Source organism: Orbicella faveolata, unplaced genomic scaffold, assembly GCF_042242905.1.
Source record: "Orbicella faveolata isolate gen_17 unplaced genomic scaffold, um_ofav_v1 contig_24, whole genome shotgun sequence".
Lineage (NCBI taxonomy): Eukaryota > Metazoa > Cnidaria > Anthozoa > Scleractinia > Merulinidae > Orbicella > Orbicella faveolata.
In genome coordinates, this window is record NW_028301552.1 from 13,957,501 (window position 1) to 13,969,139 (window position 11,639).

At 37.6% G+C, this 11,639-nt stretch overlaps 3 protein-coding genes across 6 annotated transcripts in view; 2 read left to right on the forward strand and 1 right to left on the reverse strand.

Annotated features, from left to right (window-relative positions):
* LOC110069685 (uncharacterized) overlaps positions 1-2,814 on the forward strand; it is a 13,895-nt gene extending 11,081 nt beyond the window's left edge. For 3 of the 4 annotated variants that reach the window (XM_089292045.1, XM_089292044.1, XM_089292042.1), the window contains exon 6: positions 712-2,814. In XM_089292045.1, coding sequence (XP_089148171.1) covers positions 712-891 — 180 coding nt within the window. In that variant the 3' untranslated portion in view covers positions 892-2,814. Of the gene's footprint in view, positions 413-711 lie in introns of those variants that run through there. The other variant, XM_089292046.1, reaches the window with a different exon arrangement.
* On the reverse strand, positions 2,712-6,165 carry LOC110069697 (uncharacterized). Its single transcript, XM_020777230.2, has 2 exons — positions 5,613-6,165; positions 2,712-4,286 (listed from the first exon to the last, which is right to left on the reverse strand). The coding sequence occupies exons 1-2, from the start codon at positions 6,115-6,117 to the stop codon at positions 3,733-3,735; spliced, it is 1,059 nt and encodes a 352-aa protein (XP_020632889.2). The 5' UTR covers positions 6,118-6,165; the 3' UTR covers positions 2,712-3,732.
* A 13-nt stretch (positions 6,166-6,178) lies between these two features.
* On the forward strand, positions 6,179-11,114 carry LOC110069698 (rRNA-processing protein FCF1 homolog). Its single transcript, XM_020777231.2, has 9 exons — positions 6,179-6,261; positions 6,356-6,423; positions 6,526-6,591; positions 7,249-7,397; positions 7,740-7,812; positions 8,846-8,933; positions 9,604-9,698; positions 10,282-10,316; positions 10,425-11,114. Exons 1-9 carry the CDS (start codon positions 6,259-6,261, stop codon positions 10,436-10,438), a joined length of 591 nt encoding a protein of 196 aa, XP_020632890.1. The 5' UTR covers positions 6,179-6,258; the 3' UTR covers positions 10,439-11,114.
* The last annotated feature ends 525 nt before the right edge of the window (positions 11,115-11,639 follow it).

The following is an 11,639-nucleotide window of genomic DNA, read 5'->3' on the forward strand; positions in this document are numbered from 1 at the left end:
TAAATTGACCAATCACAGTGTGTGTATTAACTGAGAGATTTAATAAAGCATCCTAAAACACACAATCAACTTAAGCTGCCACCATATTGGATTTCCACTTAGGATCAGTGCCTTCCTACAAACAACAACAAAAGGCTACTAGGTAATTGCTCATTTGCCTAAAAATTACAACTGGTTTGAAGAAAAAGGGTTGCTGTATTTGATTTCAGCATTTGCACAAACATTCAATTCAGTAAAGCTTGAGGTAATTGACTTATGCGAAAACCTACCTTTTGACGTTCAAAACGTGAGTCGAAAACCTCTAACATGACACCTGGCTCCTGTCATGTGACCTCTAGCCGTTTGCAGTAAATGTAGATCTAAAAGTCTCTATAATGAATGACTATAAATAAAAGCTGGAAAAAAAATCAAATCCCTAGTTGTATACCGTTGCTGAAAATTAAGTAATAATTAAAAATACAATGTATTATCAAATGGGAAATTATGATAAAGTTATCTAATGCACATGAATTTGAGAAATTTCAAAAATTTAAACCAGTGCATGTAAAATCACTTACACAAATAGTTAAAGGTATGTGTATTGATTTACTTTATAAACCAACTCTTTAATATTAATAGTGAGGAATTCATTTATGTACATGGCACGTTCTTTTGTAATCTTGAAAAAATATATTTATAGTATGTAATGAAGGGAAAAATTTATCCCTATAGTGTCCTGGTGAGAGACGTGGGAGGTTGCGAACAGATTCCCACCTCTCTGTCCAAGAAAGCTGTGATGAATCAAATGCTAGTGATTGGAGCACAGAGCCTCACTCTCCCACAGAAAATAATGATTTCAGCTCACTAAGGGATGATGCATTCAGACGCTCGAATAGCTCCAACTCAGAGTAATAGGTTTCTCTGCACATAAAGGTTGGATATGATGTGAAAGGAATCCTCAATCAAGTTTAATTAATAGGCCATATTAATTTTACTTTTGGTGTATGGAAAAAGAGTGGTCCTTATTTATGTGTGTGTGTGTTTTTTTTTCCTGCATTATTTTAGGTTTAGAACATATTTTATTCCTTTATTTGTGTGACTAATGATATATTTAGAACAGGACCTCTCTGTATATCACCAGTAGGTGAGAGAGCTTCCTGTAATAAATATTATTATATTATGTTTTGAAACTAGAACCATTAGATAAATAAACTTATCACCAAAAAATCAAATTTGATATAAAACACAGTGTCGCTGAATAGGAAAGCATTGATTTGTATTTCTAATCAGTGAAAACCCATGTGTAAGAACCTACACTTTTTGTACTCTGGCAAAATAGGTTCTTGTATTTGGGGGTACTTATTGGCAATTTAGGCTAAGGTTCTTATTAGGTTCTTAATTTCTATGAAGGAGATATAGTTGTTAAATACCAGAAAAATATATAAACTTGGGTTTGATCCTTAAATATATATATTTTTTTTATATGCGGTGTTATTCACAACTGTATTATGAAAGTCTAACACACTTCAGAATGTTTACGTAGTGTTGCCTCTATAACAATAGTTTATTTAATAGACCAATTTCGATATATTAAAATTCAGCCTAAAACAATAGACCCCAGTACAAGGCTCTGGGGAATAACTACAGAGTTTGTGGGGTTTATTCCCCAGAGCCTCGTGCTGAGGTCTATTGTGTTAGGCTGAATTTTAATATTATCGAAATTGGTCTATTGTAACCCACATATAGGAACCTGCTTGATCTTACTTGGCTAAGCAGGTTCTTATATCTTTAGGTTATAAAATGATACATTTCTGCCACCAGGTTCTTAAACCACTAGTTTCCCACATGTGGGTTTGTACTGTACATGGCTTGAACATAGTAGGGAGTTTGCATGGTGTGATCATTTATTTAGTGTCGTCAAGAACAAAGTGATATTTATTCTGCAGTGTATGCTTAAGTCTGCTTGTCACAGGAGCAATGTAAATGTGTAATGAAAATATTTAAATGCAATATTGTTGTTGTTGTTTTGTGTAGATAGCTGTCATTGTATTTCCTCTGGAAATGATGTCACATGCAACTATTTACCTTTAATAACAACTCATTGAGATTAGAATATCTTTTATTAGTATCACCCAACTAGTGGACTAATGCAAATCCTGCATTTTAATTGGCTATGCTACTAGAGGACTATTAGTAATAGTCCTCGAGTAGCGAAATTGGTGCAATCGAGCGTGACGCTTTCTTTCGCTATTACCAAATAAGTCTTTCTTCAACTTGCATTTGCTAACTTTATTATTGCCTTTTCTGTCCAACTAGTTGGGTGATACTAAAACAATTAGACCCTTCGCCCTCAAGGGCCACGGGTCAATAGCCCATTCGGCTTCGCCTCATGGGCTATTGACCCGTAGCTCTTGCGGGCTATGGGTCTAATTGTTAATTAGTTATCAATAGTTTCTGTTGTCAGTTTTGTTCTTAAAGAACTGTACCTTCACAACAATCGTTCTTTCAACGAAATTTTGTACTTTGTAAATTGTATACATATATACATAAATTATGTAATTTGTTGTCAATAGATCTTTATCAGTTACTTACTTAGATAAGAACCAATCAGATTTTATTTGACTCATATTAAGTTTTTTTAATTTTTTTTTCAAAAGTTCATTTTATAACACAAACATTAAGTTAAGAACAGAACATGAGTCTAAGCTTGTGCTAATGAGAACATTGTTGACTTGCTTATTTATTTCTTTTATTACACATCAGAATGAACGTATTTCAAATAATACTGTATATTTACAGAAATAATATATAGAGAGGATTAAAACTTGAAGTTTATTTTGTGTTGCATATCATCCTTACATATATGTAGGTGTATACCGTAAATCCTTGAATTACCACCCTCCTCGAATAAGCTACCCTTTTATCGGCCAAAATTTAAAATAAGCACCCCCTCCCCTCCCCCCATTTTGTTGACAAGTAATGAGACAACAAATGATGTATAGTTTCCGTCATTTAGTATTAAATTTGTGTGTTGCTTCAGTTTGTGCAAACATTAAGTCTGGAAAAAAATTACAAGTACTAACGGTGCCACAATTTAAACTTAAGGATCAGTTTTTTATGCTGATAAACAGCTTATGTTGTTGTTTACGCACAGATGATGTATTTTAAGAAAATGATCATGTCAGGTCATGATTTGGGAAAAATTGAGTAAGTGCCCCCCCCCCCTCAAAAAGGGCCCCCCTGTCTTCTCCTAGATTTGAAATAAGGGCCCCAGGTGCTAATTTGAGGATTTATGGTAAGTAAGTTTATTAAATGGCTTGGAACCAATGACTGAGGAAATGGGTGCATTCTCACTACATGTACATCTAATATGACATTGTATTTTAAAGGATTAACTTTTCTTGGCTCAGAATAACAGCCTGCCATTAAAATGTAGGCGAAATATCAGAGTTTGCAGGCGAAAATAATTTTGAATGATGAAGTGGAATTCACAGTCAATGGCAGGTGATGTTTTATGGTCCTTCAATGTTTTATACTGTTATGATTACTTTTATCAATCAGGGTTTAGTTTTTGGCAGTTCCAAAAATGTTACTACTATGCCAAATGATCAAAAACTGCTCTAAGATGATTGTGTTGTTCTATTTAAAACCCTTTCCAGTATTTCCAATTTTAGTCCAATTTAATGTTATTTTGATGTTCTGTTACCTGGCAACAGTTACTTGGCAACAGTAATTAGCACTGACCAGTAACGTTTACGAAGATTCAGAAAAAACCTCAAAAAAGGGTTGATAATTTCCATCCCCCCTGGCATTATGATCATCAAAGATGGCAAATGATATATGCTTGTATCTATTCACAAATTCTTCCTCCAACAACACTTCCTTGAAGAGGTGAGCCATGTGACGGGCAGGGTTTCTAAATGCACCGCATCCAAGAGCTGATAAAACCAGCGCATCATGGCCATGGTACAGACCTGTAGACAGCAGGCAGCGTATCTTTCGTTTTGTATTTTCAGCCACTTGAGGGATGAGTCTTTGTTTATCTTTCGTAAGGGGGGGATGGGCATAGGCTGAGAGAGCAAGGAAAGACATGGGCACTGGTTTGGAAAGAAATGCATATCCTTCTGCCTCGGACGCTCGTATGATGAAGACATTTTTCGAGTAGACACATGCAAATTCTGGGAGTCTGTATGTCCATTTTCTTTTGGGATCAAATTCTTTGTCAGGGTCGGCTAAATGTTGGACATAGTTTGTCCGACGGAACAAGTTCTCCTCTTGAGCCCCAGCTCCTGACAGGTAGCCTCCCCCTGGCAAAACAAAATGAAGGTCCTCATGATTATTTGTAATAGTCTAAGAAGAACGAAAACTGCAAGATTGTAAATAAAATTATGACAACAGATCTTTTGCACTTGGAACATAAGCTTCCTCTAATAATCCCTCCAAATGGCTCTCTGTCGTAAGTCCCCAAATGGATGTTCCCACTATTTACACTATTTGTACATGTAACTTGTGACTGAGATCCAAACCATTTTAATTATTGCAGACTAATTTCACCAGTTTTAAACTTGATCACAGGATCTTGCAATTTGTTTATAGTTTGTGCTACTATAGATCATGCAATGTTACATAGTTTTAATAAAATACTTATGCAATATTTATGACCTACATGTAGTCTATAAGCCCAAAACAAAAGATATTTCTCTCTCTCCTTCACAAAGGCTCAAAAGGAGGTCTAGAGGTTGGGAGCATCCACTGAGTGATGGGAATGCAGACCCAGGGTTAAGCCTGGTTCTCATATGCCGCCGACATACCTGGGACATAGCCGCCGGCATGGCCTGGGACACCGTTATAGCATATGTGAACGTTAATTTTATCGCCGAATCGTAATCTATCCCAGGCATTGACCGTCGGCTTGCCTGCGAAGTTGAGCTGAGTTCAACTTCACAGGCAAGCTGGCGGTTGTTGGTGGTTGTCGGCGATGAAAATATTTTATGTGAACATCATCTGCGGATGCAACGTACTCCAGTAAGACGATTGGATCCATATTTACAGGTAAAATATTTGGAAATTGCACAATTCGATTTGCATTTCGAGTAAATTTGAGTATGTCGGCGATCCATCGCAGATGAGCCAGGGACCCACTGAGACAGATCGCCAAACGTTGTCAGTTGCAACCGGCGACTACGTCGCAGGTAGGTCGGCGGGATATGAGAACCAGGCTTTACCTGACCCTTTGTGCCTGCACTCACCTTGCACAGCAGATTTCTATGACAAACGTCCGAACCTCTGCTGAGGAGAGAGTGATAATGAAGAACATGTACACGTTTATTGTATTGACAGACTGTAACAGAACTTTTTCAAAGGGTTTTGTAATCCGATCTGTTTTTTCCTTCTTGAATTTTGAATCGGCGGCTTCTGTCCATCTTCATCACAGTTGCAATTTGTAGGTTTGTTATAATTGCAATGACAAACCTACAGATTGCAACTCTGATGAAGGTGGATAGAAACCACCGAAACTTCAGAAAAGGAAAACGAGATCAGATTATAAAAACCTTAGAAAATTTCTATCACGTACTGATCGCAACACTGGAAGTTGTAAGTAAACAGAGCTACCCGTCAGGTATCACACCTACCCGGTCTCCGAGATGAAGCCATATTTAAAACAGCTGGATTAAACCCTTCATTCCTCAAGCGAATCGCTTCCTCAAGGCAATCTGCATTGACCACAACTATCTTGGTTTTAAAATCCTCACATTCCGCCGTTCTTCTCGGCGGAAGTTCTTCAATGTGAAGAGTTGTTTTTCTGGCATCTCTTGAGACACTTTCGTGATCTGTAAATGTGACCTGAGAACCGTCTTCCAGTGTGTACTTGAAGTTTTTACAGGCTTCTAGGGTTTGTTGTATGATTTCCACTCGCAGTCGGCGTTTACTATCATTTTTCGAAGATCTGAACTCTGAAAGCCAGGCCTTGGGGTTGAAAATCAGTTGATTTGACTCCGTTGAAGAAGAGCTGCAGCTGTCTTTAGCTGAAGCCATACCAATTCGGAGACAGATGTTAGTTATCGATCCAACTTCAGTATTTATAAATTTACCTACAAAATTCGCTATGTTGCCCACTGCCTGTGCAATCCATCTCATGTCTCATCACGGATCTTCCGCTGAAACGGCCAGGCGCTTCTTGACTTGTGTTCAGGTCAGCGGCTATACCTATTAGGCCCAGGTTCCTGAATCGCACACCTCGCACCAGCCGCCATATTGTGTTAAGATTTGGATGTCATCATGGTAGGGAATGTGTCCGGTTCTTTTATTGCACGTTTATCTTTTATTATTGGCTTAGGTCAAGCTTTGCTTACTAACATAATCTTTGATTAATCAGGGTAAAGCAAAAAAGACGCGAAAATTTGCAGCTGTCAAGCGAATGATCTCACCAAAGGACATGAGAATGTGAGCAAAGTTTTGTTCTCCTTGAAACGATTTGCCCGACTAAAACGCTTTTCTGCATAGGTACAGCTAGGTAATTGTGATTTTCTGTTCCTTTTTGATCAGAAAACAAAACCAAGAAAAGGAGAAAGAGAAAAGGAAGAAGCAGGAAGACAATGAAACCCGCCACGTGTATGTGTTCTTCATCCGTAATTTATGCTAATTTACCCCCCGAAACATGACCTGAATTGTCCCAATGTTACCATACATCAGGTTTACGTGAGTTCTCAGAATTTGGCAGTAGATCAGGATGATCAGTTGCTTGATAATGTAATGCATTTATTATTATGTTGTCATGGGAAATCGAGGTTTGGTGAAATGAACTTGTTTTGAACAAGAATCAGAAGAAAAAGCTAATTAATAGTGGCAACTGATTGGAACAATTCTGTCAAACTGATGAATTAGGTTATTTTTTGTCAATGTAGATGTAAATATACCACTCTTCCATGTGTGTGTTGTGGGAACATAAGGAGGCAGCAGCATATGCCCTCATCCATGGTTTTGTCTTTCTTTGAAAGAGTTAGTGACCATATTTTTTTTTATCTTTTCAAGACTGCAATGTGTTAATATCTGTAAATGTGGATTATGCAGAGTGCTCTGCAAGAACATACATGTACATGTAAATATACCACTCTTCCATGTATGTGTTGTGGAAACATAAGGAGGCAGCAGCATATGCCCTCATCCATGGTTTTGTCTTTCTTTGAAAGTCAGTTAGTGACCATATTTTTTTATCTTTTCAAGACTGCAATGTGTTAATACTGTATCTGCTAATTTTCTTCCATGCAGGGAACAATCATCATCTGCCCTGTTCTTTCAATACAACACACAGCTTGGACCTCCATATTATATTCTGGTTGACACCAATTTTATCAACTTCTCCATTAAGAATAAACTGGATATTGTCAAGTCCATGATGGATTGCTTATATGCAAAATGTAAGTAATTACATGTCCTTCCCCTAAGTACTGATCAATTATGTACCTTGAATGTTTGTGAACCTTTTTTAGTTTATGCCTCGCAGCTGAATGTCTCCTAGTCAATCATGATGATTTGCACTGGGTTATGAGTCAATGATTCCCCTGCATCACTGAATTGCAAATTATTTTTTGTACATGTATAATATTTTTACTTTTAGTTATATATTTGTAACTTTAATTTGCACTGTACCCTTGTTTTAATTTTATTATATTTTGTTTCTGTTCTGTTTTGTTGGCTGACAGTGCAGTGTACAGTTTAGGTCCACCATCTTGTAATTTTTGTCATTGTTACTTTACTAGGTGTTCCCTGTATTACTGATTGTGTAATGGCAGAGTTAGAAAAACTTGGCTCTAAATACAGAGTGGCACTCAGGTAAATGGAGCTGGGATTAACATTTTTATTTGGATAATATTCAAGCAAAAGAAAGAAAAAAATATGCTACCAGAAGATAAATACAGTCTCAAAGCTAAATGAGTATTGCTTACTGACTGGATGGAACATGCTTGACAGACTTAAAGAGCTTTTTGCCTTTGATGGATGTACCGAGCCTTCTACATTTGCCCCATTGTATATTGACATCAAAATAATATTTTGTTCTCAATACCAGTAGTATGAGAAGCTGCCAGCTTTTTTCCGTTTCCACCATACTCAAACTATCGATTAGATATTAGATGCAGATGGTAGTTCATTATTCACAAAAACTGTAGAATATCAGTGTTAATATCATATTCGCCAAGGAAACTACTTTGCAACACTTCCCTTAATTTCTTCTAATTGTATGAGAACACTTCTGTTGCATGTTCAAGTGAACAACAAATGCTATAACTTTATCCTACAATAAACTGATACCTCTACTTATCAGACTACTAGTGTATCTGTAGGCTTATTGTGTAACAGTACTGTATGCATGTAGTTGCATAATCTCAAGATTGCTTGTTTACAAATTAACCACCATTGTCACTATTCTGGCTATTATGATGATTTGCACTGGGTTATGAGTCACTGGCAATGATTCCCTTGCATCACTGAATGGCTTGAAGTTGAAAATTACTTTTATGCACAGGTACATGCATTTTATCATTCCAACATTGTGTAGTTCAAGAAAATAATTATCCATACCTCCCCCATGGAAGGGATTTTTTCTAAGACCCCCCCCCCCCCACCCCTCTGGAAATTCCAATAAAGCTTCACACATTTCTTTTATTTTTTTGGTCTTACAGAACCCCCCACCCCCCAAGAAATTCCAATCCCTTCTGTGGGGTGGGGGGGGGGGGGAGTATCGATATTTTCTGGACCTGCACACATAATAGTATCCTCTTCCTTTTGCAAAGGAAATGCTATAACATTTTGCAGTCTTCAGTTTAATGGAAAAATGAGATATTTTTGATTGTGTGATTTCCTGTAGGATGGCAAAGGATCCACGATTTGATCGTCTTCCCTGCATGCACCGAGGAACTTATGCCGATGACTGCATAGTGAACAGAATACAACAGGTAGTGTTTTTGTTTTTCTCTCCACTTAAGTCCAAGCAGGTTGTTTGAAAAGGTAATGATGATGATTTGCACTGGGTTATGAGTCAATGATTCCACTGCATCACTGAATTGCCATACATTTTTATTTCTATTTTTTTTAATTTCTTTTTTGATTCAGAGTTTTAAATAGATAAAACTGCAGTACAATGAGTACATGTATCACTAACAAAGTGTACTCTTATGAGTGCAAGCACTGTATCATTTCCTTTTAGGCCAAGACAATAAACCTGACAAAGGCGAGGCCATTTTCAAATTTAGTGTTATTGCACATAGCATTGACTTGAAACTGTTTTTCAGTTTTTGTTTTGTTGTTGTTTTGTTGTGTTTTTTTTGGGGGGGGGGTGGGGGGTGGGGGATGGGGTGGGGTAGGTTCAATTCAGTTTTTTTGTTTTATCTTTGTTTGTTTGTCTGATTGGTTTCAAAAAAGAACTGTACCACAGTTTTCAAAGCTAAAGAATGAATTCTGAATCTACGTGGAAAGTATCTGTTCATGTAGTTGTAACATGAAGGCAATGTAGTTGTCAGATGAGACTGCAGCTTAATACAGATGTTGGTCATTTACTGGCCCATATTATGTAACTGGGATCACATGAAATCCTGTCGAAGTTCTTGTTTGTGTTATTCCTTTCAGCACAAGTGTTATATTGTGGCAACATGTGACCGAGATTTGAAAAGAAGAATCCGCAAGGTTCCAGGAGTCCCTATTATGTACATTTCACAACACAAGTAAGACTACAAAGAATTCTGTTGGTTTATATATCAACAATTTGTTAATGATATCTGTTTGTTTGTTTGTTTGTTTGTTTGTTTGTTTTTTGCTTTGTTTTTGTTTTGTTTTTGTTTTAATTCCAGTTTAAATAAAAAGTTTACACATTAGCCAAGGTTAAAGTAACAGTAACAGTTGTAACAGTTGGCCTACATGTATCAGCTAGGCTAGCAATTTACTCCAGTCTTCAAAAATTTAATATTAGTGTATGGCAGGTACAATATACAGTTTTAACCGTCCACATCTTTGACCTTGTTGTGAGGAGAAAGTCTAAATTGCCATTGGCAATAATGATGAATTGCACTGGGTTATGAGTGAATGATTCCACTGCAGCACTGAATTGCCAGCACTGGAACCCCGGCAGTATGTTGTGGCGGCTTGTTGGTGCAAAAGTTCTTGTCTGGTTCATTAGGCCTTGTCTCCAATGAGAAAAGGGCCGGTATTTTCTTTGCTGTTGTAATCAGTTAGTTGTTTTTCCACTTCCCTGCTTACATTTTTTCTAGTCATAGATGTAATTCGGTTTTTTTTTTTTCTGTTATGTAGGTACACAATTGAAAGAATGCCTGATGCGTATGGAGGTAACTATTTTTCAATTTAGTCTCTTACGGTTCCAATCAAGTGTCGATTCAGTATAGATGGTAAAATGAGCTACAATGTAAGAGTTTTTCCTTTCGCTTTTGTTGCAGCTCCAAGAGTTTAAACAGAAATACGCTCGCTGGAGACTGTTGTACTTGTTGCTGACAGCGACCCACTGAAGGAGTCAGGATGAAGTGAATGAGCACGCTGTTATGTTGTGCATTTTTTGCGGTCTTGCACAAGGCGGAAGAGGCGCCCTGGTCTCGCAGGCACGTGGTCAAAGAACGTATAGCCAGTGTAGTTGTCGAGATTTTGCGCATAAGCACTTCGCAGTTTACGTGAGTGGCGAAGCCGCGAGGAGAGCAAGGAGTTGTCAAGTGGAGATCCCGGCGAAAATTTTCGCTAAGGGTTTCCCAGGTGGCTAAAATTCCCTCGCGGTTCCGCCTCCGAAAGGAAGCATTAACGTGCGAAATCCCGTCAGCTACGCTAGCCAAGAACGGAGAAGAGAGAAAACAGAGTCACTGATATTTCCGTCTGCCAGTCGGAACAAAAGAAAAGAGAAACTTGTGCATCCAACAAGTGATCAAAGCGTGCTCTAGAATGCACTGGTTTTCGTGTTACATCTGGTTCAAAGTCCTCTTTCTGGCTGGTTAGGTTGAACACATGATCATCCAAAGCTGATTCTGAAGGACATTGAAAAACATCTTGAGGGTTCAGAGTGCTGAATAATTACAAGAATTAAACCGCACGAAGTCTTTTTGTAAATTAAAAAAATCGAAAATAAAAATTTTTGATTCTAACAGTTCTACTTGCTGATTATAATGTGGATGGGTGTAACGTTTTTCATTATCGGGAGAAAACTACAGAATAAATCGTCACGCAACTGTCTTTTCTACATGCGTGACGTCAAAAAAGTTACAGAGGGTCTGTATGGGGTTTCACTCAACCTCATTCCCAGGGTTCTGTCTCTGTGGTACAGAGAGGACCCAACGAGGTTGAGGTCGCTCTTATCAATTAACTTTCGGCTATTTCCTAGTTAATTAAAAAAAATTTCCCTCATCTATCTCTGAATTTTGCAGATCATCACATCTCATAACTTGAAAAATGCGTCATTTCTCAACTGAAAATTTATTCCTTTTTTTTGTTGTTTATTTTTTGTTTGTTTGTTTGGTTGGTTGTTTTTGACCAGTTCACAGCTATCACTTAAATTCAGACCCTCTTTAAATTAAAACTTTCGCGAATCAGCGGCTTCCCGAGCCGGTTTCAAGAAGGCCTTTTAGACTAAGATGTCTCGTAAGTATTGTTCGGATATAAAAGCTGATTGT

What these genes read in the sequence shown, in the direction of transcription:
- LOC110069698 (XM_020777231.2), top strand. An exon ending in GACAATGAAACCCGCCACGT is followed by an intron (nt 6,592 to 7,248) that starts GTATGTGTTCTT and finishes TCTTCCATGCAG; the next exon opens with GGAACAATCATCATCTGCCC. An exon ending in TAGTGAACAGAATACAACAG is followed by an intron (nt 8,934 to 9,603) that starts GTAGTGTTTTTG and finishes TATTCCTTTCAG; the next exon opens with CACAAGTGTTATATTGTGGC.
- LOC110069697 (XM_020777230.2), bottom strand. Translation starts at nt 6,117, where the DNA reads ATGAGATGGATTGCACAGGCAGTGGGCAACATAGCGAATTTTGTAGGT. An exon ending in GGCTTCATCTCGGAGACCGG is followed by an intron (nt 4,287 to 5,612) that starts GTAGGTGTGATA and finishes TTGTTTTGCCAG; the next exon opens with GGGGAGGCTACCTGTCAGGA.